Source organism: Ostrea edulis, chromosome 10, assembly GCF_947568905.1.
Source record: "Ostrea edulis chromosome 10, xbOstEdul1.1, whole genome shotgun sequence".
Lineage (NCBI taxonomy): Eukaryota > Metazoa > Mollusca > Bivalvia > Ostreida > Ostreidae > Ostrea > Ostrea edulis.
Window position 1 is genome coordinate 9441091 of NC_079173.1, and position 27746 is coordinate 9468836.

General features: G+C 35.1%; 1 protein-coding gene across 16 annotated transcripts in view; it reads right to left on the minus strand.

The window, feature by feature from the left end:
- Positions 1-497: 497 nt before the first annotated feature.
- The window catches only part of LOC125666724 (uncharacterized), a 31630-nt gene continuing 4381 nt past the window's right edge, over positions 498-27746 (minus strand). For 2 of the 16 annotated variants that reach the window (XM_048899955.2, XM_048899956.2), the window contains exons 2-13: positions 24106-24401; positions 21788-21875; positions 14448-14474; positions 12747-12767; positions 11363-11383; positions 10829-10852; positions 9314-9624; positions 9063-9190; positions 7087-7268; positions 6558-6668; positions 1961-3548; positions 498-900 (exon numbers count right to left, since the gene is read on the minus strand). In XM_048899955.2, coding sequence (XP_048755912.2) covers positions 715-900; positions 1961-3548; positions 6558-6668; positions 7087-7268; positions 9063-9190; positions 9314-9624; positions 10829-10852; positions 11363-11383; positions 12747-12767; positions 14448-14474; positions 21788-21875; positions 24106-24235 — 2817 coding nt within the window. In that variant the 5' untranslated portion in view covers positions 24236-24401 and the 3' untranslated portion in view covers positions 498-714. Of the gene's footprint in view, positions 901-1960; positions 3549-6557; positions 6669-7086; positions 7269-9062; positions 9191-9313; positions 9625-10828; positions 10853-11362; positions 11384-12746; positions 12768-14447; positions 14475-16320; positions 18605-20039; positions 20724-21787; positions 21876-24105; positions 24402-27746 lie in introns of those variants that run through there. The other 14 variants (XM_048899965.2, XM_056151862.1, XM_048899958.2 and 11 more) reach the window with 13 other exon arrangements.

Below are 27746 nucleotides of genomic sequence, written 5' to 3' on the forward strand. Positions count from 1 at the left end.
ACAAGTATGTTGGAACGGCAGATCACATGAAGTGTTGAGGACATTAGACACGAGTAAACAGAAGCAGGTGGAATCTATCCATACAAACTTTTCTGGTCTTTTTAATGGAAAGTGGGTAAAGTTAGTTAGGCGTCCTGTATATTTTCCCTCCAATTTCATAAATCTTTCCATTACAAAGAGATAACTTCTTCGATCTTAAAATAGTTTTTGGGTTGTTTTTTTTCCATTAATTACAATCCCGTGGGAATGCGGGATAGAATAGATCCTCAGTATCCCTTGCTTGTCGTAAGAGGCGAATAAATGGGGCGGTCCTTCGGAGAAGATCACAAAAACCGAGGTCGCGTGTCACAGCAGGTGTGGCACGATAAAGATATCCCTGCTCTTTGGCCGTAAACGCCGAGCATAGGCATTTTGCAGCCTTTCACCGGCAATGGTGACGTCTACATAATTATGAAATGTTCCCCAGCGTTAAACAATACATGTACAAAATCAATCAAATCAGTAATTACGTTTGATATTACATATATTAATCTACATGTATATATTAGAATGTGGAGAGTTTATTCATGAAAATCTGACAAATCTTGTTATTGAAAATTAGCTAACAATAGTTTCCAAATTACAGCCTCGTCAACTGTCATTCTTTTAATAGCAATACACTTGTTAATTGTTTCACCAAGTAATACTCTCTAAACATCGCGTTGTCCGTCTGTATCACAGAAAAGCTTGCATGACCCGCTTTTGTTTTTGCACCGTGGTGTCAAAATCGGGGATGTCTCCAACAATATGGTGTCGAACATGTTGGTGATCTTTAACCTGGATCTTATTGTCGGCGAATCTGCACATGCGCCTTCTGATCCAAACCTTGCCACCAGGTTTTGGAGCTTTTACTTCATTTTCCTGAAACATAATCGTATGTCAATGTTATGTAAAGTTTTCATCTTAAAATAATAATGGCTACTATACAGAATAAAATTCATAGATGCACACATCACAAGTCAATCGATATACATTAATGACATATCATAATTGTCAGTTTAATTTGCTCTACGTGTATTTGAAATTTTCGGAATTAGAATAGCTTGCTGGTGTCAGGCACGTAGTAGTAAGGGGTTGAGAGTTCTGGCCTCCTACCTATTTGACAAGGATTTTTTCCCGTTAGATTTACATGCCAAGTCCGTTATTGTTATATACAAAGTCCGTTACTTTTACATACAAAGTCCGTTACTTTTACATACAAAGTCCGTTACTCTTACAGACAAAGTCCGTTACTTTTACATACAAAGTCCGTTACTTTTACTTACAAAGTCCGTTACTTTTAAATACAAAGTCCGTTACTTATACATACAAAGTCCGTTACTTATACATACAAAGTCCGTTACTTTTACATACAAAGTCCGTTACTTTTACATACAAAGTCCGTTACTTTTACAGACAAAGTCCGTTACTTTTACATACAAAGTCCGTTACTTTTACTTACAAAGTCCGTTACTTTTACATACAAAGTCCGTTACTTATACATACAAAGTCCGTTACTGTTACTTACAAAGTCCGCTACTTTTGCATACCAGTCCGTTACTTTTACGCGCGAAGTCCGTTATATTTACATACAAAGTGTGTTATATTTATATACAAAGTCCGTTACTTTTACGTGGAGAGTCCGTTATATTTACATGCAAAGCCCGTCATATTTACATACAGAATCCGTCATATTTACATACAAAGTCCGTCATATTAACATACAAAGTCCGTCATATCTACATACAGAATCCGTCATATTTACATTCAAAGTTCGTCATATTTACATGCATAGTCCGTTGAATGTACTTAAGATGTGCCTCATTGATTTAATATTCATTCAGAAGTTTACCCACATTTACTATTCTAGCAGAGGTAAATCATGATATCGACCAACACATTTAAAAAAGTGAATAATTCTACATTTATCTTGAGTACGTACTTCCGTAGTATATCTCGCAAGTTTCGGTAATTTCATGTGCAGTTTTGCTTTTCCGCCGTATTTTACATGGAAAGCCATGAGTCTATTCTCCAAGAAGGTCAGGTTTTTATCGTTGGACTCGTAGTCATCATAGTGGGGAAGGTTGTCATTATCCGATTCCTTTTTCGTCATCAGTCGGCGCTGTATATTCTCGTTGACAAATTTCATTGCGGTTGTCCATTTGGAATTTTCATTTCTTTTCTTTACAATAGATGATGTTTCTGCTCCTGGGATATTTGGCAGGGTGTTCTCCTCGCCAATCAGAGTGGGGACATTTTCAAGATTTGACACTTGAAGTTCTTTTGATTTTGCTGCATTTGGAACTTGGAATTGTGTTCGAGCTGCTACGTCAGACTTTTCAGTGTTCAATGTCAGATTGTCTTTGGTATTAAGTCCTAGATTTTGTTTTTTAAGAATAATTTCCTCTTGCGTACGTTCTTCCTTAATATTTGGTAGGTCAACACGCTGCTCCTTTCGAGGAGAACTATTTACTTCCGTGATGAGAACCGGTTTTACTGATTTTTGTTCGTCTCGAGAAGCATTTTCCAAGGAACCTCGTCTGCTCTTTGGTTTGCTTTCGTTTTCATTTGGCGGCTTATTATGATTAGCAAATATCTTAAGTAATGTGTTGTCGCTTTCGTCCTGCTCTTTATCTCCTGAGTAATTTGGAAGCGAGGCTAGTGATTGCAGTGACGCCGCCTTGCTTCGACTTCCTTCAAAATTTGATTGAGTTTGGGATGAATGTCTTTTTCGAACCTTCCTGCCTCTGTCTTTCGGTTTTTTTCGAGACCCAATCTGTTTCTTTGCTGCTTCATTTTCAAATTCGATAACCTCCGCTTCCATCATTTGTCGCAGAGACTCTCTAATTTCCATCAAACTCCTCGGTTTTCGAGGTGGTTGATTTCGTCGGTTTGCCCTCAGGGTGAGGGCAACACTAGTTTTGACAGGCGCGGGATGGTCCTTGCGAGCTGCTGCCTTTTCTTTCATAAGTTCCTTGTAGAAAACTGCTCCAGGGGTGAAAGGTTCCACAACCGTCGACTTCCCATCTCTGAACCACTGAAGCAGTTGTTGCAGCATGGTGTCCCTGTCCGGCAGAGTTTTGGAAGTTTTTAATGGAGGTAATGGTTTAGACTGAGGTAACGACTCTTCTGTCAATTTGAAATGTAAAAATTGTAAAAACGGAACTAAATGTCCTTGTTTCATGTTCATTCTAGTTTCCAGCTTGGCTTTTACATATTCTCGCATGATATTGATGGTGGCTGTGTTTCTTTTCCCAACAATTCGGTCATAGTTCTTAGTGTCTAATATAAATACTTCCGTATTTGCAGTACACTTCACTGTGTGCATATAGGTGCTCAAATTATTATAAATTTCAATGTCCCCTAATATCTCGCGATCCTGAATCGAACAAAGGTCCACGTGACGCTCCTTCATCCGTTTTTCCACGGCCGCGTATCCTTCTGTCCGTCGAATAACGAGTTCCTCCGACTTTGTTTCCCACACGGCAGGGTCTTCATACTTTCTGAGTATTGCTTGTCTCCGTGCTTCCCTGTAATCACGAAATGAATCACACGTGTTGAAACATTATGTACGTAGTTGCCTAAATTAACATAAAGAGTGGTATACTAGTATCACTTGTTGTCCGTGCCAGCTATTTATAAATTTTGTTTTCAGTTACAAAAACTAAAACAATTGCATTTTGAATTTAAGCCTTTTCTTTCAAATGTGTCCATATACAAATGATATACAATTACATGCAAAAACGATACATACAATCAAAGCGATACAGTAAACCACAGTTATAGCGAACCTCCAGGGTCAGCGAAAACCAGTTCATTATAAACAAACTTCTTTATATCCAATACAATTTTCGTTATTTTCCCCTCATAGGGGAATGAATATTACTTCATCATAAGCTTGAATTCGCTATAAACATGTTCGTTATCAACGTGTTTTACTGTACAACAATTCAAACTTGAAATGTCCAACATCGCTAGCCTTTATAGATATTACAAATTAAGAAAAAAAGAGTATATAATAGATCTAGAACAACAAAGTGTAGCTTATATATCGGATCATATTTATATTACTCACTTTCTTTTTTCCCTTTCAGAATGCAAGAAAAACGAACAAATGATAATTGTATTATTACATAATTTTAGTGTCTTTATTGCGTTATACTCCGATATATATAATCCTGATAGAACAATACGTAAAACCATGAATTACATCTTACTTGTCCCTCAAACCGATTCGTTAGCCTCAACACACAAGTTAATACAGTCCGAACCCCCCACCCCTCACACCCCGAAAACCCAGACAAACGTTCTACGACAGAAAGCAATTGCTATATGTTTCTTTATGTGATTTTATTTCTCAATGTGAACATTTTCTTCTTAATCTAAATAAAATATAATTAAATAAAAAGATACCAATTGTCAAACCACAGTGTTCTGGTGCTTTAATATATTTCATCCCCAATGAAGGGGGGTTTAAATAATTCGTTTAGTTTTGTTTTGTTTTTGTTGGGTTTTTTTTTTTTTTTTTTCTAGATATAGAGGTATATTCATATAATTATCACTCATTATTTCTAATAAAACATCAAAGAAAAAGAATCTTACTTCTCACAAGACTCACAAGAGCAACACTCATGAAAGGTGAAGATAACGAACAGTGATCAATTCATAACTCCTATAAGCAATACAATATAGATAGTTGGGCAAAGGTGGGATCAGGTGCCTAGAAGGAGTAAGCATCCCCTGTCGACCGGTCACACACCCCGTGAGCCCTATATCCTGATCAGGTAAACGGGGTTATCCGTAGTCAAAACCAGTGTGCCAAGAACAGTCTAACAATCGGTATGAAACATGTCAGACAGCATTTGACCCAATAATAGGTTGTATTGAAGAACTAGATCGTTATAACGACCATAGAATTTGCGAAATGCTGACTTCAATCGAGACTGTTGAAACCCTTGTACCATCAACTTGTTTGTCAGTAGCTTGCCTTGATTTAAAAACTGACTATACGCAGAGCAAGCTCTTGCGTATCGAATCAGTTGAGAGATATAAACACCATATGCAGGTAATAATGGAATATTGCTACATAAATATGGGAAGATGACGACGGACAAGCTGAAATCATCCCATTTGTCATACAGTGTAGTTGTCAGTTTGCCATTAATGTCTACTTTCAATAAAATATCTAAGTATGAAGCAGAAGTGGACGACTCTGTGGTGTCTTTTATTTCGAGCTCGCAGGGATATATCGAATCGACATATGAATGAAAGTTATTGTTAATAGCCAAAACGTCGTCGATATATCTATATGTCGAATTGAAGGCCACAGCAAGAGACTTTTTCTTCTCACGTAGAAGTTTTTCAATATATTCTGCTTCATATGAATATAGAAACAGGTCGGCTAACAAAGGATCACAATTCGGGCCCGGTAATTCCAACAGACTGTTGGAAGACCTGATCACCAAAGACCACGAAGATATTGTCAATGAGAAACTCTAGCATTTTTTTAATTTCAAGTTCAGAGTACTTGTGCGTGGAATCAGAGTAGTGTTTAACAAAGTAAGTTTTTCGAAGACTGGTCACTAGATATGAATATTTCCTTTTTCCATTTTTGTTGAAGAACCAAATGTCTATGTCATGTTGCCAAATACGCCCGTGTAATGATATAGCTACTGTAGTAAAATAAAAAAAATTCTGCCGGCAAAAATGGTTCCGGAAGTGTTCTTTCGAACCCATTTCTACTATCGGAAAGTATTCTCTAAGATTGATTTGCTAAATATCAAAAGGTAGAAAATTTTCACTTTAGTTACATGTATAAATTGAGACGCAAAACAGTGTGGGAGAAACATTTATATGCTTTGATTTTCCTTATTACTACTGCGTGTCCTTCATGATATACCCTTGAGATTATGACATCGACCTTTGACTTTGAGGAATTATTAGCACCCCCCTCACCATGGGAAACACCTGTGTTAAGTTCGATTTTTCTAGCCTTATCAGTACTATATCTATTTATTTTGTCTTGACCCTTGACAAAACAATAGGCATCTTCCGTTCATCATTAGGAAAATGTGTCTAAAAACTGTTGCATGTGATACTCCTTGTAAGCATTTAATTTGATTATAACTTTTATATATACGCACATATACGACCTGTCTATGACGGGCACACTACACCATACCATAGTACGACCTGTCTATGACGGACTCGCTACACCATACCATAGTACGACCTGTCTATGACGGGCGCACTGCACCATATCATAGTACGACCTGTCTATGACGGACATACTGCACCATACCATAGTACGACCTGTCTAGGACGGGCACACTGCACCATACCATAGTACGGCCTGTCTAGGACGGGTACACTGCACCATACCATAGTACGACCTGTCTAGGACGGGCACACTGCACCATACCATAGTACGACCTGTCTAGGACGGGCACACTGCACCATACCATAGTACGACCTGTCTATGACGGCCGTATATAATTGTACAAAAAATACAATATCCCAATGTATATATTCTATCATACCTGAGGTGCTCAAATTCTATGGCGTAAATATCGACACCGGCTTCAAAAGGCCACAAATGAGAGTACTGCTTCTGGTGCTTGTGCGGTTCCACGGTAACATTCGCTTGGCCCCTGGAAACCAGTGAATGGGGACGGATTAGTTACATCATCACATATCATTGCCTCGTTATAACCTCCATGTCTATTGCACTAACCGCAAACTTAGAGTTTTCCAGACGAAATTTTAAAATGAATAGGAGTACTAAAATGATGCAGATATGCTTAATAGTATCAAATCCTTGGTTATCCTTTCACATTCAATTTTCTTTTCACCATCCAGTCCACATTGGGCATAATTTATGAAACACTCTGTATGTATTTAAGGGAACGAACTTTCCGTAGCAACTCTTTGATATATAAAATTGTTGGATATATAAATATATCAAATGTTCGTTATTTCAGTACCTGTATGCACATTTACTTGTAAAGAAATTTACTAAAACATTAAATAACAACCGCCTTTTGCAGGGGTAAAAATCCCAATGCTCACTTGAGTATGAAATGCATCCCAGTCACTGGGTCTCCCTGTTTCACCATCACGGAGTCGAAGATAAATGTCTCCCGCCTCAAGCTCATTTCCAGGAGCTTCTTCAGTTTGTTTGGCATGTGGCAAAAGAATGGATGAGACTCGATGAAGTTACTAATTTCAGCAAATTCTTTCTCATGATCGCACTGTTGATAAAATAAGATAATTGTCCTATTACTAATATCATGGAAAAATTATCTTAGACACGTGTGATTTCAAAATGGGTATATTTTGTCAAAGTGCACTCAATCGCATGGGACCTGTATATATATGATGCATCTTGTATAATCACAACTTGTCGGGGTTTTCCAGCAATCTTGGGAAAGGCGACTCGAATATATCACATTCAAAGGAAGCACGATATTTGTACAAAATGGACGCTTCCAACTATTCAACAAGTGATCATAATAAATAATAGCAAAGATTCATATTGTAGATATGTGATCCACATAAGACTTTATATTATTATATTTACATTTAAATGCTTTTGCCTTCATTATCTTTACCTGTTGTAATGACTGTTATTTCATCATAAATGCGACGCAGTTGTGAACAATATGCGCATGAATCTTGATAAATATAGTACGTCTATTTCAACGGCTTGGTATTCCACCAAAAATAAAAGTAGAGTGTAAATATAAGATGTGAACTCCAGTACTTCACTAGGCATACTTCGCGAAGCCAGTTATTTAAGGAAGCGTTTAGTTCTTAGATTTACTTGCATATCCAAGTTACAAAAGGTTTGTGGTTTGCTTGGTTTTTTAGGGTTTGTTTTTTATTATTATTATTTTTAACTGCAAGTTTTGAAAGCTACTTGGGTGACTATGTCTATGAAAATTTCCAAAAAGAGAGCTATATGTAATTTTACATTTGTCTACACTGAATCGGTAACACCGTATTGTACATAAATTTTTATATTCTTTCAAACGTCTTGCACAATTTGCTAGGATTATTGTCATTCACTCTGTAGTGATACACAACGTATACACTTGATTAAGATATATAAAGCAGCAATACGTATACACTTAATTAAGATATATAAAGCAGCAGTACGCATCTCTGGTGGGTAGATTTCTAGTATTATTTACTAGGGTTGTTGCTGACTGTCTACAGAAATTTATCGGGTTGTTAAAGTTCATGGAAGGCGGAGCGAATTGTAAACTACGTATGTTTCTGGTCCTCGACAAAAACAAACATCAACTTTGTGTTACTGACTGTCTACAGAAATTTTGTCTTATAGACAGTCACCTTTTCAGTAACAAACCTAGTAAGTAATGCTATTTACAACTTCTCTGAAGTTAGAAATCCCCACACCTTATTGGTGAACGTGATAAAAAGGGCAGGGGATATTTAAGAAATAAATTTCATTTTTGAAAATACACTAGATCAACAACAGCGCAGGCGTGAAGTGTTGCTGACCGTACATGTACCCTCATGTATTTTCAAAATTGAAATTTATTTTCATATTTAGATTTTACTTTCATCTCTGTCGTAATATTCTCAATCGTTGAAATAGTCGTACTATATTTAGCAAGATTCATACGCACTTTCTTCATATTGATGAAGGAAATGGCTACCATTTCAATTGGTAAAGATACCAAAGGTAAAAACATTGGAAATGTTAACATTTTGAAATAAATGTCATAGTGATTTTTTAATATTTTGCTAAAACACATACCTACATGTATCACGACTCCCTGCCCCCCCCCCCCCCCTCCCCGTTACATGTACCCATGTTTATGCCTATGAGTCTGCATTCTGACATAACACTGGATCTTCATATTTACGTTGCATGTTTCAATGCGTATCAATTAACTTTATCAGATAGATGTGTTCTTTTGGATCCCCCAACCAATATAAACTACTGCTAATGTTGATAAGGAGCAGTGTAGAGAAGAGAACTTTAAAAAAAAACCTGGGTGACCTATTGACCCCGATACCTTTAGCGATCGATCAAAGAGATCCTGCCCGATCACCAATAGATCCACGTCCTCGTCAGCAATTACCGAGGCATTCCGAAAACTGTCTCTTTTCACAAGAGCGACTTCACCAAAGGACTTTCCAGCGCCTAAATTAAAGGCAATGATTTCGGATAAATTTTTAAAAAAAAATATTAATCAATATTTCAGTAATAATGTTTTGTCTTATCAATGATTTATGGATTGGCAACGTTAATTTCAGTCATTCTTACCATAGTTAACGATGAGTTTTCCAAACTTGGAACGATCTAGCACTTCAATTTTGGCTTGGGCTTGTTTGCGGACAGAATCTTGTACATTCACTTCGCCACTTTCATCTTCTTCCTCCTCCGCGAGAGTTTCTAAAGCCACTGTGCCTTTAAGACCGGGCGGTTGTCCAGGCTCGGGTGTGGCGGAGACTGACGAAGGGACCGGGGATGGGGTTTTCTGGTTTCGGGCGGGAGTCCAGCGACCAAATTCATCTTCTCCCGTCATCTTGGGGTCAATGTAAACCGAGACTGACCCGTTTAATATAATGTAGAAGCTGAAAGTACACTTGAAATGTTAGTCATGTTGAAAAAAGAATATATTTTAGGTTGTTCTTGTTTGGGGAGGGGATGGGGGGATTATTGAGCATGCGGATTCCAAAGTTGCAAACTTGGAACAGCTACAGGTATGTTACAAGGAGATGTTTCATTTGGTTAATTCTTTGAAATTCTTTTGCCAACTTAGCTTTCCAGAATAGACAAACGTTGCTCTTCTGTAAGATAAATATATTTTATGAATAGTTATATAACAGATTAATGTATACATTTTTTACATGTTTTCCTAAATACATTTTCACTCAGTTTTAAATCTATCATATTTACGTATACTATATAAATTCTATTGGTTAAATAACTGGAATTTTAAATTCAGAAATTTGACCGACAGTGAAAATGGCTAAAATTAAATTGTAGCCAGAATATGATCGCACGTCGCATCCCAAATTTGCTATACAAAATGGGATTTCAAAATGGTGCTGTAAGAGGCGACGAAATTGGAATAAGCGATTGTAAAAAAGCAGGAACAGCCAATTTGATATAAAATTCTAGTGTGTTTCACTGCAGATCGAACAAGATATTTCCGATATTTCTGAAATCAATGTCTTGTTTTACCACCATGCACGATTAAGCACTGAGGACGTTCGTCACTTCTAAATCACTATATCTCTCTGATCATTGAATTGTACATGTATAAGAAACAAGTGTTTTCAAAGTTCATTTCCTAAATTCACACAAGCACACACACACACACACACACACACACACACACACACACACACACACACACACACACATATATATATATATATATATATATATGTGTGTGTGTGTGTGTGTGTATATATTGATTTCAACAGTTTGCTTTGTACAGTATATGCAAACATCATAGCAGGTATATTGCTGTCAAAACCCCTCGTTTAGTGAAGCGAGAAGTGCATAGTACGAAATACAAAGTAATTTCCATGTTTAATTATCAAATGGTGCATGAATTAACTTCACTTCCAATGTATATGAATTTGTTACTGTGTAAGCATGGATAGCAATCTGATTTACATACAACACGATAGACATCGATTGTATGAAATAGACACAGGGTAACTGACAAGGTTTAATACAGACAGACTCGCGGACAGGTATATACGTAGAACACAATATCTGCACACGTGACAAAAACGTGACGTCAAACATTTTGCAATAACTCACCAGAACTCGATTTCCATAGAATCCCTGTTTAGTAAGAAATCACACATGAGATATAATTTATTTGAAAATTTCTGAAATAATTGTATATTTTGAGGTGGAAACTTTGATTTATAACAGACCTACCTATTTCTGCAAAATCATACAAAAATGCAAACCTCTTAAACCCCTTAATTCATCAAACCTTTTCATTGTTATTAGCTAACACACGTACAAAGCATAGCCTAGCTTTTACCACACCACGACCAGTCACACACTTCAATAAGCTTTTTTCCCCTGCACGCCATTTCATATAAATAGTACTGTTATTTCTTTCCTCTCATTGTACTCCATCAAATTCATCACACCTTTAGATTTTGCGATATCTTGATATGTTAGTATCATTTTCATGATTCTTCGATTAAATGGATGTTACTATGTCTAAATTAATTGCTGATTTTAACTTCATCAAACATGCATTTTGAGTCATTTCTAAAGCACAGACGATGTTCTACACATTGGAATGAGCCACCACACCAACTGTTAAGTCATTCTTACCAATCGTCTTCCGGTATGTCCCTGTGTAATTAGATTAAGAAATTCAACATGTGTTTTCTAATATTTTCGAAAACCAATTTTCGCGCTTAACTTCGATTTCTGATCATGCATTTACCATATCTTCTATACAATATTGCCATTGGTGTAATGATGTCATGATAAATTTGTTTTCCTTTAGAATGATATATATATGACAAAACATCATTTTAAAAAAAAAGATCAATAATGATACACTAAATAATGTATGCTCAAATGAAATACAAAAAAATAGCATTATATATTAGACTTTTAAAAATCATCCACATTCGTTATTGTTTAATTACGTTGACGCAAATCACTAGTCTACTAAATCACAACACCTAGTGATTCCGATACTGTAAACCAACTTCTATTCGCGAGCGAGAAATTTTCGCTAGAATAGTGAGAACCTAATCATCGCGAATATATTTTGCCGCGAAGCAGTGGATTAATGTCTCCTGCATTTCTTTAACATAATCTAAGTCGCGAAATTAGTCGCCGTGAACTAGTTCATCACTGGCAAATAAAGTAGACGCGATTAAAAATTGGTTTACAGTATTGGGTTAAACCACGAGTTGTTCTAGAGTTCTCCGCAATTCATCTCGTAATATGTTCCACATGGATTTAAAGGGACTGATTCATGTTTTGTCTATTTCTGTTTTTATTTTTTTACTATATTTCATTTTTAAAGTTAAACATTGAAAATATAACCCATTTAAAGTTGACAATCAAATTTTGGACATTCTTAATACAAATATAAGAGCAATAGTTTAGCCTTAACTCTTTAATTCGAGTCTTGTTTATGTTTACAAACACACTAGTGAGCTGTTAATTTCGTAATTTATAACATCATAATTTTGCCCAAACACAATTTTTACATGGCATATTTTGCTTAAGGAATACTTGAAATGTAATATATATCGTTTAAGCATGCGTTTTCAAAACTTAATTTGTAAACAAAATATACCTCCATCTTTATTTACATATCAAATAATAAACTCTCTATAAAGAGATTCCGTCATATGCATAACCTTGAAAGTTTATGAGAAACCTTAGCTTTTAAACGCATTAGACAGTAGATTTTAATTATTAAGAGTGAAAAATAAACTGTTGGGGAAAATCGTGAATCAGTCCCTTTCACCGTTTTGATGGTAATTTGAACCATCACCAGCCGTCATACATTGAACTTTGATATACGAGGTATTTGTTAAAGGTTAGAGAATATCTTATATCCACAGTTTCTTTATAAAACAATTTTCACTGCTGCTGCATGCTTCAAGCACCTCATGTTGTTAAATTGCCGCACATTTAATATTAATTAACTTGATCAAGGTTAGCTTGGTTTTTCAGCACACACAAAACGTACCCATTGTCGTCTGAGCGCATGCTGATGGAAATAAACAGACGAATGGAAATATCACAAATAAATTTTGACACACTTATCTACAATTTAATTTTTAAGGTAATTCCACCCCTCTAGAATTATAGGTTCAATCTTATATTTGATTGTTGATTTTTCAAATAATATGATGCTGTCTGACTTATTTCATACCGTTTGTTAGGCCGTTCTTGGTACACTGATTTTGACTACATATAACTCCGTTTACCTGATCAAGATATAAGGCTCATGGCGAGCGTGACCGGTCGACAGGGGGTATGCTTACTCATCCTAGGCACATGATCCCATCTCTGGTATATCCAGGGGTCTGTGTTGGCCCAACTCACTATTTTGTATTGTTTATAGGAGTTATGAGATTAATGACTGTTCGTTATCTTCACCTTTCATGCATAACAATTTCGAGAAACTGTTTCATTAAAGAATATACAAAACGTTTGTGAAAAATAAAAGAAATCTATCGCATAATGGACTGATAAATAATTTTATGAAAACAGTTATTGCCCTTGGATTCAATATTTTGAAACACATAATTGATTATTCATATAACTTAAGACTTTTGAAATATTTTATGGTTAACAATAAGTATTGAAAAAGACTCCAACAAAATATATGTTCCTGTCGCGCATAAATCTTTTTAAATCATTGACTTTGCAAAATATCATAACTTCACAGGATGGTGGAACTACCTTAATGTGAAAATACGGAGGATATAGACTAAGTCTCGTAGAGCATAGTGTCCAAGTGGAATAAACAGACACCGGTTTTACTTTTAATTAATTAAGGTTTTAATCATCAGCATTTCCTCCTTTTTGTTGCAGCACATTCTACTATATGATAGCGCAATTACTGTATTAATTTGATTTTCTGTTTGTGAGATACACTGTACCAGTTGCATCATTAGAATATCTAATCGCAATTAAAAGTCCATGGCATCGTGCAGTCTCATAAATTCTAAGACGCTTTCCTAAGTTTATATTTCTTTTGTAAAACCTGTACACGTGGTATTACTACAATACACCAAATTCCCTAATCTTACTGGATTTTGAATATGCGTGGATAATATTTTGAAACTTTTCAATACACGACTAAGGTGAATTTTCACCATCTGAAAGCTAAGTTTAAGCTAACTATTCACAAAGCGACTAGCAACTCATCAATTTGCAAATCTGATCATCAAATCTTTTAAGATATTATACTTTAGATTAAAAAAATAACATTCTTATACATTATTTTCATTGTCAATTTCATTTTTTTTTTTTACACCGACACACTATATGTATTCCGACAAAAATATGTTCTCAAGTGCATGTCGGATTAGACAGGTTTCACTGTAAAAATACATTATGCATATATTATACATGTACATACATGTAAAATAACCAACTTAATTACATGTATAATCAAGACATTTTGTTATTCATTCAGCCATTGAAAGCATATATAAGTTGTTAACTTTCCGCACATTCTGATCCAGTGCCCCCATATATTACTATACACGTATTACTACAGTACTTATTGGATTACTAGTACCCTTGTAACACGCAATGACGTGATATAATGGCGCTGCTCTACTACGCCTTTTCTACCTCTGGCCTACACATGCTTTGACCTTTAAACCACTGTGACCTTCACCAAGCTTTTTTTCTACCGGCCACCAACCATACATACCTATTGAATTCGTCCTCTTCTTTCAAACTAACACATACATGTAAACATTCAATCAATCAATTCAAATTGTTCAATGTAACATAAAGGATTATGATACAAACTTTCACATGAATATATGCTATATTATGTCTCAATATTTACATTTTCAATGGGGTTTTTTGCCTTTGACATAATTACGAATTTTAATTATAGCCATTTCATCGAGAACGCAAAACGGTTGTAAACAATGCGCGTAAGGATCTTGATAATAGTATGTCTATTTTAAGGACTGGGAATTTCAACAGAAATAAAAAGAGAATATAAAAGTAAGAATAATGAACTGCAACGCTTCGTGCCGGCCTACTTTTCAAGAAATGCTAACGCGTTTCATGAGGTATATCGGCATTCACATCCTCCTGCATTATCAAAAAAAAAAATTATAAAGAAATAAACCTATTTCATATCAATCATTAATATATACAACAGAACTTTGTGGGCGGTCTGCTCGGGTACAGATAAGTATTGTTAGGGTTTTTCGACTTCTGTGAAATTATTTTATATCTGATGGCGGTTCAATTGCTGAGATATGTTTGAAATAAATCTAGGTAACCAATGTGTTCTCTTTCCTTTGTTAATGCAACTGCCAACAATCCTTTATAGACACTAGAGTGTGTGCCTTGTACGTACACATTACAATCTGTATTTGGACAAACACTTTGATGAGTTTATTTTGTGACATACACTCACACCTATCAGGATATCATTTTAATACATGATATGAATATGTATACATACTTACCGTTATTCTTTGTACAGTAAAACACGGTTATAGCAACGACGCTTATAACGAATTCACGCTTACAACGAGGTGACTCTACTACAGGAGGATCATTTCTATTCTTAATATCACCAAGACCTATTGTTTAGAATTTTAAATGAATATTATTAGCTAAATACAGACAAATGGTTTTTTTATTTGAATGTGTTGGTAATATTTCGAAAATTGTTAAACACAGGTAGCTACAACAATTGGGGCGGGGGGGGGGGGGGTATAGAAACAAATAAAGCGTCTATGTACCTTGCACATCTAATGATGTAATCTAAATTTCGATGACTTGAAAAGTATTAGAAATAGCATTTTACCTTTACTGTGTTTTACCCAGATTTCTGACCTTCACATCGTTCTCTCTCTCTGACCTTCAAATTCCAAATTCTCTCTCTCTCTCTCTCTCTCTCTCTCTCTCTCTCTCTCTCTCTCTCTCTCTCTGACCTTCACATTGCTCTCTCTCTCTGACTTTCACCTAGTTATCTCTCCCTGAACATCACATTGCTCTCTGACCTCCACATTGCTCTCTCTCTCTCTCTCTATCTCTCTCTCTCTCTCTGACCTTCACTTTGTTCTCTCTCTGACCTTCACATTGTTTTTTCTGACCTTCGCAGTGTTCTCTCTGACCATCAAATTGCTCTCTCTCTCTCTCTCTCTCTCTCTCTCTCTCTCTCTCTCTCTCTCTCTCTCTCTGACCTTCGCCATGTTTTTTTTCTTCCCAATCCCGCTTACCTACACAATACTTTGTATATTAACAAACAATTGTATATTTACATGTACCATCAATCAATTCGCGATCTTCCTTCAAACTAACACATACATGTAAACATTCAATCAGTTTGTTAAATGTAAGAGAAACATTAATGGAATACACGCTCATATTTGTCATATTGCATGATCTAGTTTTTTTCCTCGATGTATGCACTTAAATAGCATAATTCGAATATATATAATTATTCACATACATTAGCACTCTATTCCCCTACACTTTGTCTGCGGACTATCCCATGCCCCTACATTGCAAGAGAGATTAATAATTTATTTAAATAAGATATAAATTGACTCTACCTGATAGTGGCTCAAGTGTTGAGGCATGTTTGAAATAAATGGATAAATGATGTGGTACCTATACTTCGTCAACGTAACAGCTGAGTTAGACACATGCACATCATTAGAATTTGCAATTTGATAAAAACTGAATTTCTGTTGTGATAAACATTTAAATCCATTAGCATTTCTATACTGTTCTGCCTCTAATGCCTTAGGAGAATATGTTTGGACATTTAATTTCAATTCTTTGTGTTTGTCTGGCACGTATCAGGAATAGCTTGACATTCAAGATCAGTATTAACTCAGCATAAAAGGGAACTTTTTTTAACAAACGTCAATTTCAGCCATTTTTACATAATCAAATATAAAAAACGACCGGCTGAAACAAACCACCAGAAGATTGGTGTACTTTGAAAACCTTGATTGTTAAAACCCCATAACTGACAGCGTTAGCGAACTTTGTTGCATTGAATTTTTACGAGTGCAGACACTTTCATATCATGAAAATATTTAAACCCCATCAGATCAATTTATGATTTTTTGTAGTTATTTCTGGTTTGTCTGGATTCTGTCTAGGTTTTATATGTGTTGTGTTCTCAGCTAGCTGAGGTAACAGGAGAGACAACAAAATAAATATCTCGTATTTTCTTATTTTCAAATTTATTCATTTATTTTTATTATTGTTTTACCTTACGTAAATATACTCCTGTCTTAGAGAAATATGTTTGAATATTGTTCTCTTTTATTTTTTCGTTCGTTCCTTTCATTGCAATGAAAGGTGGCGGATCTGGAGTGGTGGGTTTACATCTCCCCTTTTATTGAAGACTTTTTTTTAAAAGAGGGAATGGTTATTTTCCGGTCTGCAATCCTTTGTGGGAGACCCATCTTGCATGGGTCGCAACCCCATTTGAAAATTTGTGGATCCGTACCTGTACTGTTCAGCCAATCGTAGTTCCTTTTTTCACTTACATCATTTGTATTTTATATCTACGTGTGTATCGCCCCTGTAACGTCATAATTCCAATGAAAGTTGTTTGATTGACAGTATCTAATTACAGGACTTAGTGTCTTGACTTAAGGTCACATCCAAGGTCATACATGTACAGTATGACAATGTCTTGGTGACCGTTTAGATCAGATCTAGTCACCTCCGTATTGGGTTTGAAATCACAACACTGAATTCTCCACACAAACTTAACACTAACTTAAGGAGGAAATTCTACTGTGGATAAAAAGTGGAGGACTTCCCAGCTCGACTACCAAAGTTAAACGGAATATACAAATATTTTTCATTCATGTTTCTAAAAGACGTAAGCCATAATGACGATTTCATACACCCCCTGAACGCCGGCGTCGCGGAATGACCTTAAAGATAAATTTCAAAGAAGGTGGTCAATGCGACTTTCGCATTTTTCTATCCGATAAGTAAGTCTGAAGTCTGAACATGGAATAATGGCCTTGACCGGAGACCTTATCTAGAATGACAACGTCAGTGAGAAATTAGGACATATGGGAAACTTTTTGACCGATGGAAAACAGTCATTCTGAAATGGTGATCTATTAATATATGAGAACCTAAGCTCTCTAGATTTCATGATATAACTCCTAGTCATCCAGTTGTTTTAGAATTAATGTTGGAGATAGTGTCATTGATTGCATGACGTACACATCTGTTACAACCATCCCTCCCAAAGTGTCACGTTATTCTATCGTTGTGATAACAAACGTCATAGAATATTTCTTTCTTTTTCCTTTGATTCCGAATCACACCTCATACATGTATGGTAAAACAAAAGTCAACTACAGCTAGTTTATGATTAGTCTATGTAAGTTTTTGTCATCCACGTTCAAAAGAATAAAAGATGAACACGCGATTTAGATACTCGCATTATGACGCACTACTTGTGCAACCAATAAAAAAAACAAAAATCGTGTGAACCTAAGAGTGTTTTTTTTTTTTTTCGTAGTATACATGCATTTTCTCGAATTTCTATTAATAACTTGTTATTTGAAATAGCATCAGTATATACTTGTATGTCGCGAGTCCCTCGCCTACTAGCACTAAATCACGTGACAACACAATCTACTTTAAAACAGATCTTCCTGTTTGATGAAACCTTTAGAATATAACATTTTTCCTTACCTTTTTCATATGATTAGAATAATATACTACTGTCCTTAAAATAAAAGAATTCAGCGCAACTCCACGGGATTGACGTATTAAAACACAAATCAGTGCTATCGCTATAAACACCTGTGTAATAGGTACCAGAGATATATCGTCGTGTGAACGGAATGCGGACAATATGTAAATACAGAAAAAAGCAAGAATTCGACATTTGATATTGATATCTTTGTCCGCCGTGTGACGTTAAAAGATAACTATTGAACGTAAGTTAAAGTGACAAAGTCAAGGCGCTAGCCCTGGTCTCATCTGGAACGCGGTGAACAAGGGGGCGGATCTGTTGGGGCGGGTTGATGTATAATTAGAAATGCGAAGTGTTATCATATTGCTCTTCACTCTTTGATTTCAACTTGAAAATTGTATACACTTCAACATGCAAAATGAAGGACACCCCCCACCCTCACCCCCCGTACTCATTTTATATTGTGAGATTTTATTTAGCGACTGAACATTTTTCAATTATCAGTTAGTACTTGACCAATGATTAATATTGTGCTCATTGTCACTATGTCACGTGCACGTGTAATCCGAATCTTTAACGAAGGATAGCTACATTACTTCAGGATACATGTATGTGTGCTACTAAGAAAAATAAGAAATACGCACCCCAAATATAATATCTTAAAATTAAGGCGGTATACTACAGCGTCATAATGGCTGGCTTCTTTTTAAAACATAAATGGAAATATGAATATCAGCAAAATTTGTATATTCCCTTTAAATTTGTTTGACTAGCTGGGTAGCTCAGTCGGTTAACATGTCAACTACTGATCTGTAAATCGCGGGTTCAAATCCAGCAGGTTTTTTTTTTCAGATTACTTTCTACTAAAAGTGTATATTTTTTACTAATTAAAGTAAATTTTAAAGTTTTCAATTTCAAAATGTTATGTTGAATATCCTCCACTTTTCATCCATATCAAATTTCTCAGGTGTGTTATCCCTCCTTAAATGTTCAGCTATAATTTCATATCATTTGTCCGCAAGAAAATGTCAATAAAATTTACTGGTAATTGAATACTAAAATAGAGACTGGTAATTGAATAATAAATAGAGACGGAGAATTCTGTGGGTTTTTCAGACCATGGATATTTCCACAGCTGGAAAAATAATCTGCGTAAAGACCAGCATTAAATAACGAGTGTTAATAAGTCTAGATCTTTAATTCAGCAAATGTTTGTCAGCCAAAATTGTGACATTTTCAAGCACTCTGTCAATATGTTTAAAACACTCTGCATGTTCCTATTGCAGGTAGCCAACTGTCGAAACTTAAGTGAGAAACAATCCCTTTTTTATTATAAAGATGTGTTGTAAATTTTGAATTTATATGGTATTGATATTCATACTAATGACGGAATTACAACGTATATTTTAATTGATTAATTAGTATGTTATTTGTATTATACAAATTTAAGGAAGCGAGTTTAGGAGTTGTCGAACTTGTCTCTAATTAGTTTGATTGTATCAATAAAATTTGTTGAAAAATACAAATCTAAATCTAAAACGGATCATGAAAATATATGAAGAAAGAAACAGTTAAATAAAATGCTTTTACCTTTTTGATTTTTCATATACCGATATAAACTCCCTTTCCCGTTCTCGGGTGAACTAGCAAATCACTACCACCAGACAGTAATCATCGTCAATAAATGCAAGTGAATCTGAACTTTATCCACAATACAAATGACATTTAAGTCTATTTTGTATTCATCACCTCTTATAATAAAGGCAATTGTTGCTTCTACAAATCATTTCAAAGAAGAAAAGGAATTTAAATGTTTGCTTTCCCTTTCAATGATAAGATAATTTCATTACCTTTCCTACTTGATCGCTTGATTGGCGATACATAGACAGTTTAAGGGCTGTGGGAAAATGTGTTTCTTTATTAGGAACGATGCAACATGACAAACTTCAGTTTTTCCCGTTCAAAGCTTTAAGGAATAACCCCATTGAATGATGATTATGTCATTTATTATCTTTTATATCCCATCGGAATTTAATTACTTCATGTTGATATAAGTTATATACATGTATCTGTCTAAGAAAGGAGTACCTTGCAATGTTTCTCAATCTAATTGAAATTAGATGTTTAGATCTGCTCGTGTACGGTACAACCCCTATGTGTTTGCGGGTATGCGGGCGGATCTAGCTTATAAGTTTGATTAGATTGAATGTTTCTAAACAAAGAATCATTTCTATTCGTTCAAAGATTACTGCATGCTTATGAACTGATATCTTTATTACTTTAGATCGAACTACTAGGAGAGAGAGAGAGAGAGAGAGAGAGAGAGAGAGAGAGAGAGAGAGAGAGAGAGAGAGAGAGTTTTGCAAATGTTAAGGCCTTTGACGTTCACCGTCGGTAATTTAAATAACGATACTTGAATGTTTTATCTAATGAAAATATTTTTTTCGTTTCATGATCGTTGTAATCTTGTCGATCTAATTAGAATTAGATGATATATCCGCTCGCATACTCCCATACATATCTATGCGAGTATGCAAGGGGATCTAACATCTAATCTTGATAAGATTGTAATCATGCAGACCAAGGGTTATGTTATTAACTATTTTTTAATGACCTTTTTGGTGTGGAAATCGGGAAATAGCCTGACCACAACCGGGTTCGAACCCGTAGCTTAAGATTAAAGACACAAGTTCCATGATAAAAACCACATTCGTTAGTTTGTCCAAAACTTGCACTCCATATAAAGAAATTTCGTATATCACCGGCAGTGGCTGTTTTTAGCTGTATCGGTAAGGACAAAGTCGGACTACACGGAGAAATAACAGGGTTAAACTGCAGTTAGCATGGCTATAGTAAAGCGGGGGGATCTTGGATTTTGAGGTGTTCCGACATACCATGCATGCTGCATTTATTTGCAGTGTGTTTGGAATTTTGACTGTACATATGTCGTGTGAATTTAATGGTGTTCCAGGCCTCAGTGTTCCTCGCTGAATCCGCCCCGTTTAGTATCATTGTATCCCTGTAGTTTTCAGTCGTCGTGTGTCCCTTCGACTGATTTGAGTTTACCTTTATTCAACGAATTTGAAAATTTTCCTAGTAACAAGTAGCACTTTAAATGAGGTCAAGTGATCTTACGTAGGTTTTTAACTTTACAAAATAGACGAGATGTTTAACTCTGAATTAATCCTATGTAAATACCAGGCCTGAGATCTCAATTGATTTTCACACTAACACGATTTCGTTCTACCTTGGCAAATCATTGTTGAACTAAGGGAAGTCACTCTATGTGAAGAACAGTAAAAATGTTACCAAAATTTGAATAGAGTTATGGAACTTACGCGTCCCCCTTCTCTCCTTGCTTTATGATGACGTCGTCCCTGGTACATTTATGATAAGTACAGTTCCTACCGATGTCCATCAAAATATCTGGAAATTCAAAGTTACAAGAATTACATACTGGCATGTGTAGATGTAAATGATGGAGAGAGAGAGAGAGAGAGAGAGAGAGAGAGAGAGAGAGAGAGACAGACAGACAGACAGACAGAGACAGACAGACAGACAGACAGACAGATAGATAGATAGATAGATAGATAGATAGATAGATAGATAGATAGATCGATCGACTTTTGGGGCATATCAGCTTCGTATGGGTCAAAGAGAGAGAGAAAGTAAAATACTTTGACTTCTGTACAAATGCCCCAATATACCGTGTATATACTATACATGTTTGTCATGCCTTGTTTGTGTTTCACGGTAAGCAAAAGAGTGAATAATGCTGTGGGTTTTTTTTTATTGAGCATAAAAAATGAAAATTCATCCCAAACACCAAGCAGATAATATTGAGAACAATTTACGATCTTTTAAGTGCAAAATTTATTTCTATTCATACATTCAAAGATTCTGTCGATAAGTAACATATTTTTATTTTTTAAGTATGTCAAAAAGTACCTTGAAGAGAAATCATACGTATTAATTCCTATGCATATGTTAACTACAGATTTGATACGTTTTCGTCATAAATGAAAAAAAATCAGTGTTCCGCAAATATTGAATTATTTTTGTAGCCATGACAGATACAATACAACAGTGACAGAGAACTTCAACACAGAAGATGGCCTAAACAGCTAAGAAATGTCGCATCACTTTTCTTATATTTTTAAAAGATTTCATGTTTTTTTGTAAAATTATACCGTATGAATTATTTGCGCTGTACAACAGTGCTTACTTCAGTATATATGATACCATTTAAAGGCCAAAAACCAATAATCATGATGTGTGTGTTCTCAAAGTACTCAGAATCTCGCTTATGCCAATTAAATACAAGTCCCGATGGATTTCTATTGTTTCATTTCGTGAGATGTTATATCGGTTACAATCTAAACTTCGTATAAAATTCAGTGATTCGAAGGTGTCGCCATTTTTTTTTAAAATGCATGCAATACTCCGACAAATGCAAATCACCAATCTTATTTTAAAATTCCATCACAACAAATAAATTTGGAGAGAGAAATGAGAAATAGATGTGAAATATTGTTATATAAATGTTTTTATTGATTTGGTGTTGCAAACATATTTATGCATTATTAAAGCTTTCCACGAATAATTGTAATGCGCATGCGCGGTTTTTGTCGTTGCGCGACCTCCATGATTTTTTAAAAAGTACTTATCTATACCCATTCACATCATTACAAAACTAATAATTTCAGACGAATTTGTTGAAAATTGCTCCTTCTATGTGTGGTACAAGTTTTATTTTCCTATGATGTTGGACATCTTAAACCAACGCTTGACTACACGACTGTTGGGGGGAGAATCCCCGTATATCTATAAATATACTTCCAAATTTACGTCAAAGTGTGCGACGTCATCAGTTTAATGTCGGGGTTTCCATTTAATACATTACAGCTGCTATTGAAGATAAAAAAATGATTAATGGCCAATTCTCAAATACCATAACTAGTATTTTGGTGATTTTTTTGACAGGTCAAGTTTGGCCAAAACCATGCCTTGTTCTTTATTTCTGAAGTCAACAAAATGCGCACGTGTTCGTATGGTCTGTGATGTGTGTTGAAATTCGCACCCCGTGCACGCTGTAAATGAGTGATACATTCAGAATGTTAACCGTAGTACATACTAATTACTGGTAATGGTTTCTGTGATTTTTGTTCATGATAAATCAACATCCCCTTTTTAAGGAACATGCACCTATACCCGATGCGTATTTCACACGGTAATTAAATGAGCGATACGAACAGCAATGTTCATTAGACACCTCTTGTCTGCCCAGAGGTCCGCGTTTGCCCTACTCTTAACCTTGTATTCTTGATGGGAGTTATGAAATTGATCACTGTTCGTTATCTTCACTTTTCTACAGTCGCATTATAATTCTGTATGAATGAGACCAAACTCCCACAATCTTCAGTCATGTTATGGAGATGCACAGTGTGCATATTGTTGTGTATTTGTATATCATGTAATCATGTATTGCAGCTAATGTAATAATAAAATATTGCTGTTGTTAAATGCACACACTGGTGTACTGGTGTTTCATAAATTTTCGAGGGCTTTATAATTTTGCGGTGTTACTGAACTGCAAAAACAATGAAACTTGGTATGTATGCAATCATAGTATCTACAATGAATATTCAAGACTAACTTTTATCCAAGTTTTGCAGCAAGGGACTCTTTTTTCGAAAGAAGTCAACAAGGACTTCCAGTTCCGGTTCGGAGCGGAGAACCCTGGGACGGGATATTATCTGCTTAACGAAGTCCATACTGATCGACATGGTGGATATCTTCTTCCTGTTCTTTAGAACAATCCGTCTCCTCGCGTAATTCTCACAATATCACATCCATCTAAACGTTGATGATATAAAATCCAAGTTCTTGGTTTTAAGACACAGTCACATTTTTAAATTTCCTTGCATGAAAATCTCTCGCATCTGGGTTGTTCTGAAATTAAAAAAATAATAAATAAAAATTCATTTGCAAGTGAGTGAAGCAGTCAATATAAACTACTATACACCACTCTTGTCGCCAGTCAATATAAAATACTAGACTTCACGCTTGTCGCCAGTCAATGTTAACAACTAGATTTCACGCTTGTCGCCAGTCAATGTTAACTACTAGATTTCACGCTTGTCGCCAGTTAATTTTAACTACTAGATTTCACGCTTGTTGCCAGTTAATTTTAACTACTAGATTTCACGCTTGTTGCAAGTCAGTATGAAATATTACATGTAGATATCACGCTTATTGCTAGTCAATTCAATTCAATTCAATTTAATATTGGATCTTATCGCCATTATGCAATGACATACAGAGATCTAAAGACAAAAAGTTGTTACATATACATTTAGTAAATAATACATGCGTGTCAGTATAAAGTACTAGACACCACACTTATCGCCAGTCAATACTAGACTTTATATTGATTGGCTTGTCGCCAATCAATATAAACTACTATACACCATGTGTGTTGCCAGTGAGTATAAAATACTAGACTTCACGATTGTCGCCAGCTAAATATAAACTTATATACACCAGGCTTGTCGCCAGTCAATATGAAATCCTAGACTTTATGCTTGTTTCCAGTCAAAATAAACTACTATACACAACGTTTGATCCCGGTCAATATAATTACTATACACCAAGTTTGAGATTGATTGGGCTAATAATGATACATATAAGCATGTTTTAATGAATGATTTACGGAATAGTTATTTAGATACAGTTGCTCACGTACTAATTGATTGGAAGTCTGTTGGACTTCGGTTTAAAATCAATAGGAGCGATCTAATATCCTCGTCTGATTAAGTTAAACAAACATGTTCAGGAAATATATATCCTGGGAGATTTTTTTTTGCAGATTTTAATCAAACAGCATGGAATCTAATCAAATCAAGAGACTTTTTGATATCAAAACATCTTTAATTATTAAACATGATACATGAAATCGGATCGTGATGTTTTCATGCATTTTTAAAGTTGACAAAATATATGGCTGAGCTGTGAATTAGTACAGTATTTGGATTTTGTTTGCATGGCAGACGACTAGTATTTTTGAAACAAGATATCCCTCGATAGTAAGGGTCATGGAAATGAAGACATATAATCTTAAGCAAACAAGGTCAATATATTGTAAGAATATTTAAACTTGTAAGAATATTTATACTTCGAATAAATATCTGTAAACAGATCATGGCATCTTTATGTGAGCAAAGCAATATTCATGAGAGAGTGAGAGAGAGAGAGACAGAGAGAGAGAGAGAGAGAGAGAAACAGAGAGAGAGAGAGAGAGAGAAACAGAGAGAGAGAGAGAGAGAGAGATGTGTTTATATCCCCATGCATATTTAGCATTTAATACACTTATGTATCATTTCCTCAATTGCTCTTTTTGTGTTGAGAAATATACAACACAAAGCCACGAGCTGAAATAAGAATATAATTTCCCTAAATGAGAAATAATTATCTATTACACACATTCAGTGACACCATTACATTCAATCCACTCTAGTTTAAGATTCAAATCTGATTTACGGGTATAAAAAAATGATATGTGCATTTAAAATCCTTTACAATGGCGCTTTGTGTTTTCATTTATTAAGTATAAAATAAATCTTACAGTACGGAATTTGTCTTTATCAATCAGGAACAAGTAACACAGATTACCAGATATAATCTCTTTAGAATAAAAGTACAACATTATTATATAAAATTTATTTACAAAGGGTTTACAAATACATGTAATTTTAAGAACCTTCAGTTCTAATTAAATTCTTTAAGCAATAAACTGCACTTCAGTGAGTGACAGGCTTACTTTCCTCAGCACATCAAAGTTGTCAAACTTCGTCCCCGTATTTAATATGTCGTTTATTCGTTTCCTATCCGATTTGTAAGTGACTTTTTTATCCACATAAACTCTTTAATAATTGATATTGAGTACACATTAAATACCTCTTTTTCGCGTGCCTTCAATATTCATTTTACGCATATAACGTTGGCTATTTTAATGCGTTCCATCGAAATTGTTCAACATTAAGAATAAGAGCAAGCATATGTGCACATGTAAAAGCACAATCTAAATCTTTTTGTACATGTATTTGTATACAAGTACAATTTAACTCCGATGTAAAATTAAATTTGTGTACATCCCTGCACAAGTACTATCTAAATCTAATCTACAATTACTTTTGATTGATTGTATATTGTTTAACGTCCCTCTCGAGAATCTTTTACTAATATGGAAACGTCACCATTACCAGTGAAAAGGCTGCAAAATTTAGGCCTATAATCGGCGCTTACAGCCTTTGAGCAGGGAGGGATCTTCAGCGTGCCACACCTGTTATGACTGGGAGCCTCGGTTTTCGCGGTCTCATTCAAAGGACCGCCCGATTTAGTCGTCTCTTACAATATATGTACGACAAGCAAGGGGTACTGAGGGCCTATTCTAACCCGGATCCCCACGGGACTCAATTATCTTTAAGTACAATCTAAATCCAAAGTACAGTTATTTAAGCAATGAATTATTATTTTTGGAAAGATGTAGTCTCATAATAGCAAGGGTGTGTGCATACAAACTGAATAACGCGCGTTATGAAAATTTGTTTACAAACACTGTTGTAGTTATAAGACTACATATTTCAAAAAAATATAATTCAATGCTTATATTTACATTTTAAAAACTTTTTTAATGTGTGCCTTTTTCATATCTATCTCAAATCTCCCGCCTAATTCTTTGGGTAAGTAGCGATTAAAAGAATAGCCGTGGAAAGCAAAATGTGATATCATAATGTAAAAAAAGAAAAAAAGAGCGTGCAATGCTGAAAAAAAAATTAATAGTCCAATTCTTGATATGATTTTCAATAAATATAATAAAAATCAACTTATTAACAAAGTTTACAATCTGAACTGGGTTTAAACACTTCAAATATATCTAATTGTAACCAGCGTAGGTATAGTCACTATAGGTGTAGGTGCAAGTCTGCCATGCTGTCATTTCGAGAAATTGAAAGTACAATTACTGAAAGAAGAATTGTAGACCTACTATTATTGTTACTAAATCACCGGTTGAAGCGTTCCTGTGGACCGAGATGCAGACGACATGCTCGACAGTGTTCATACGCCTAACAGATGTAGAGTGATTCGGTCTTCACAGTTATAGACAAATATCATTCAAAATTCTCTAATGCATTTTATCAGAGGATCAAAGAGTAAATGTAAATATTTTTGTGTACGTCAGTATACAAGTACAATCTAAATATAATCTACAAAAATATTTGTGATTATTTTCACCAC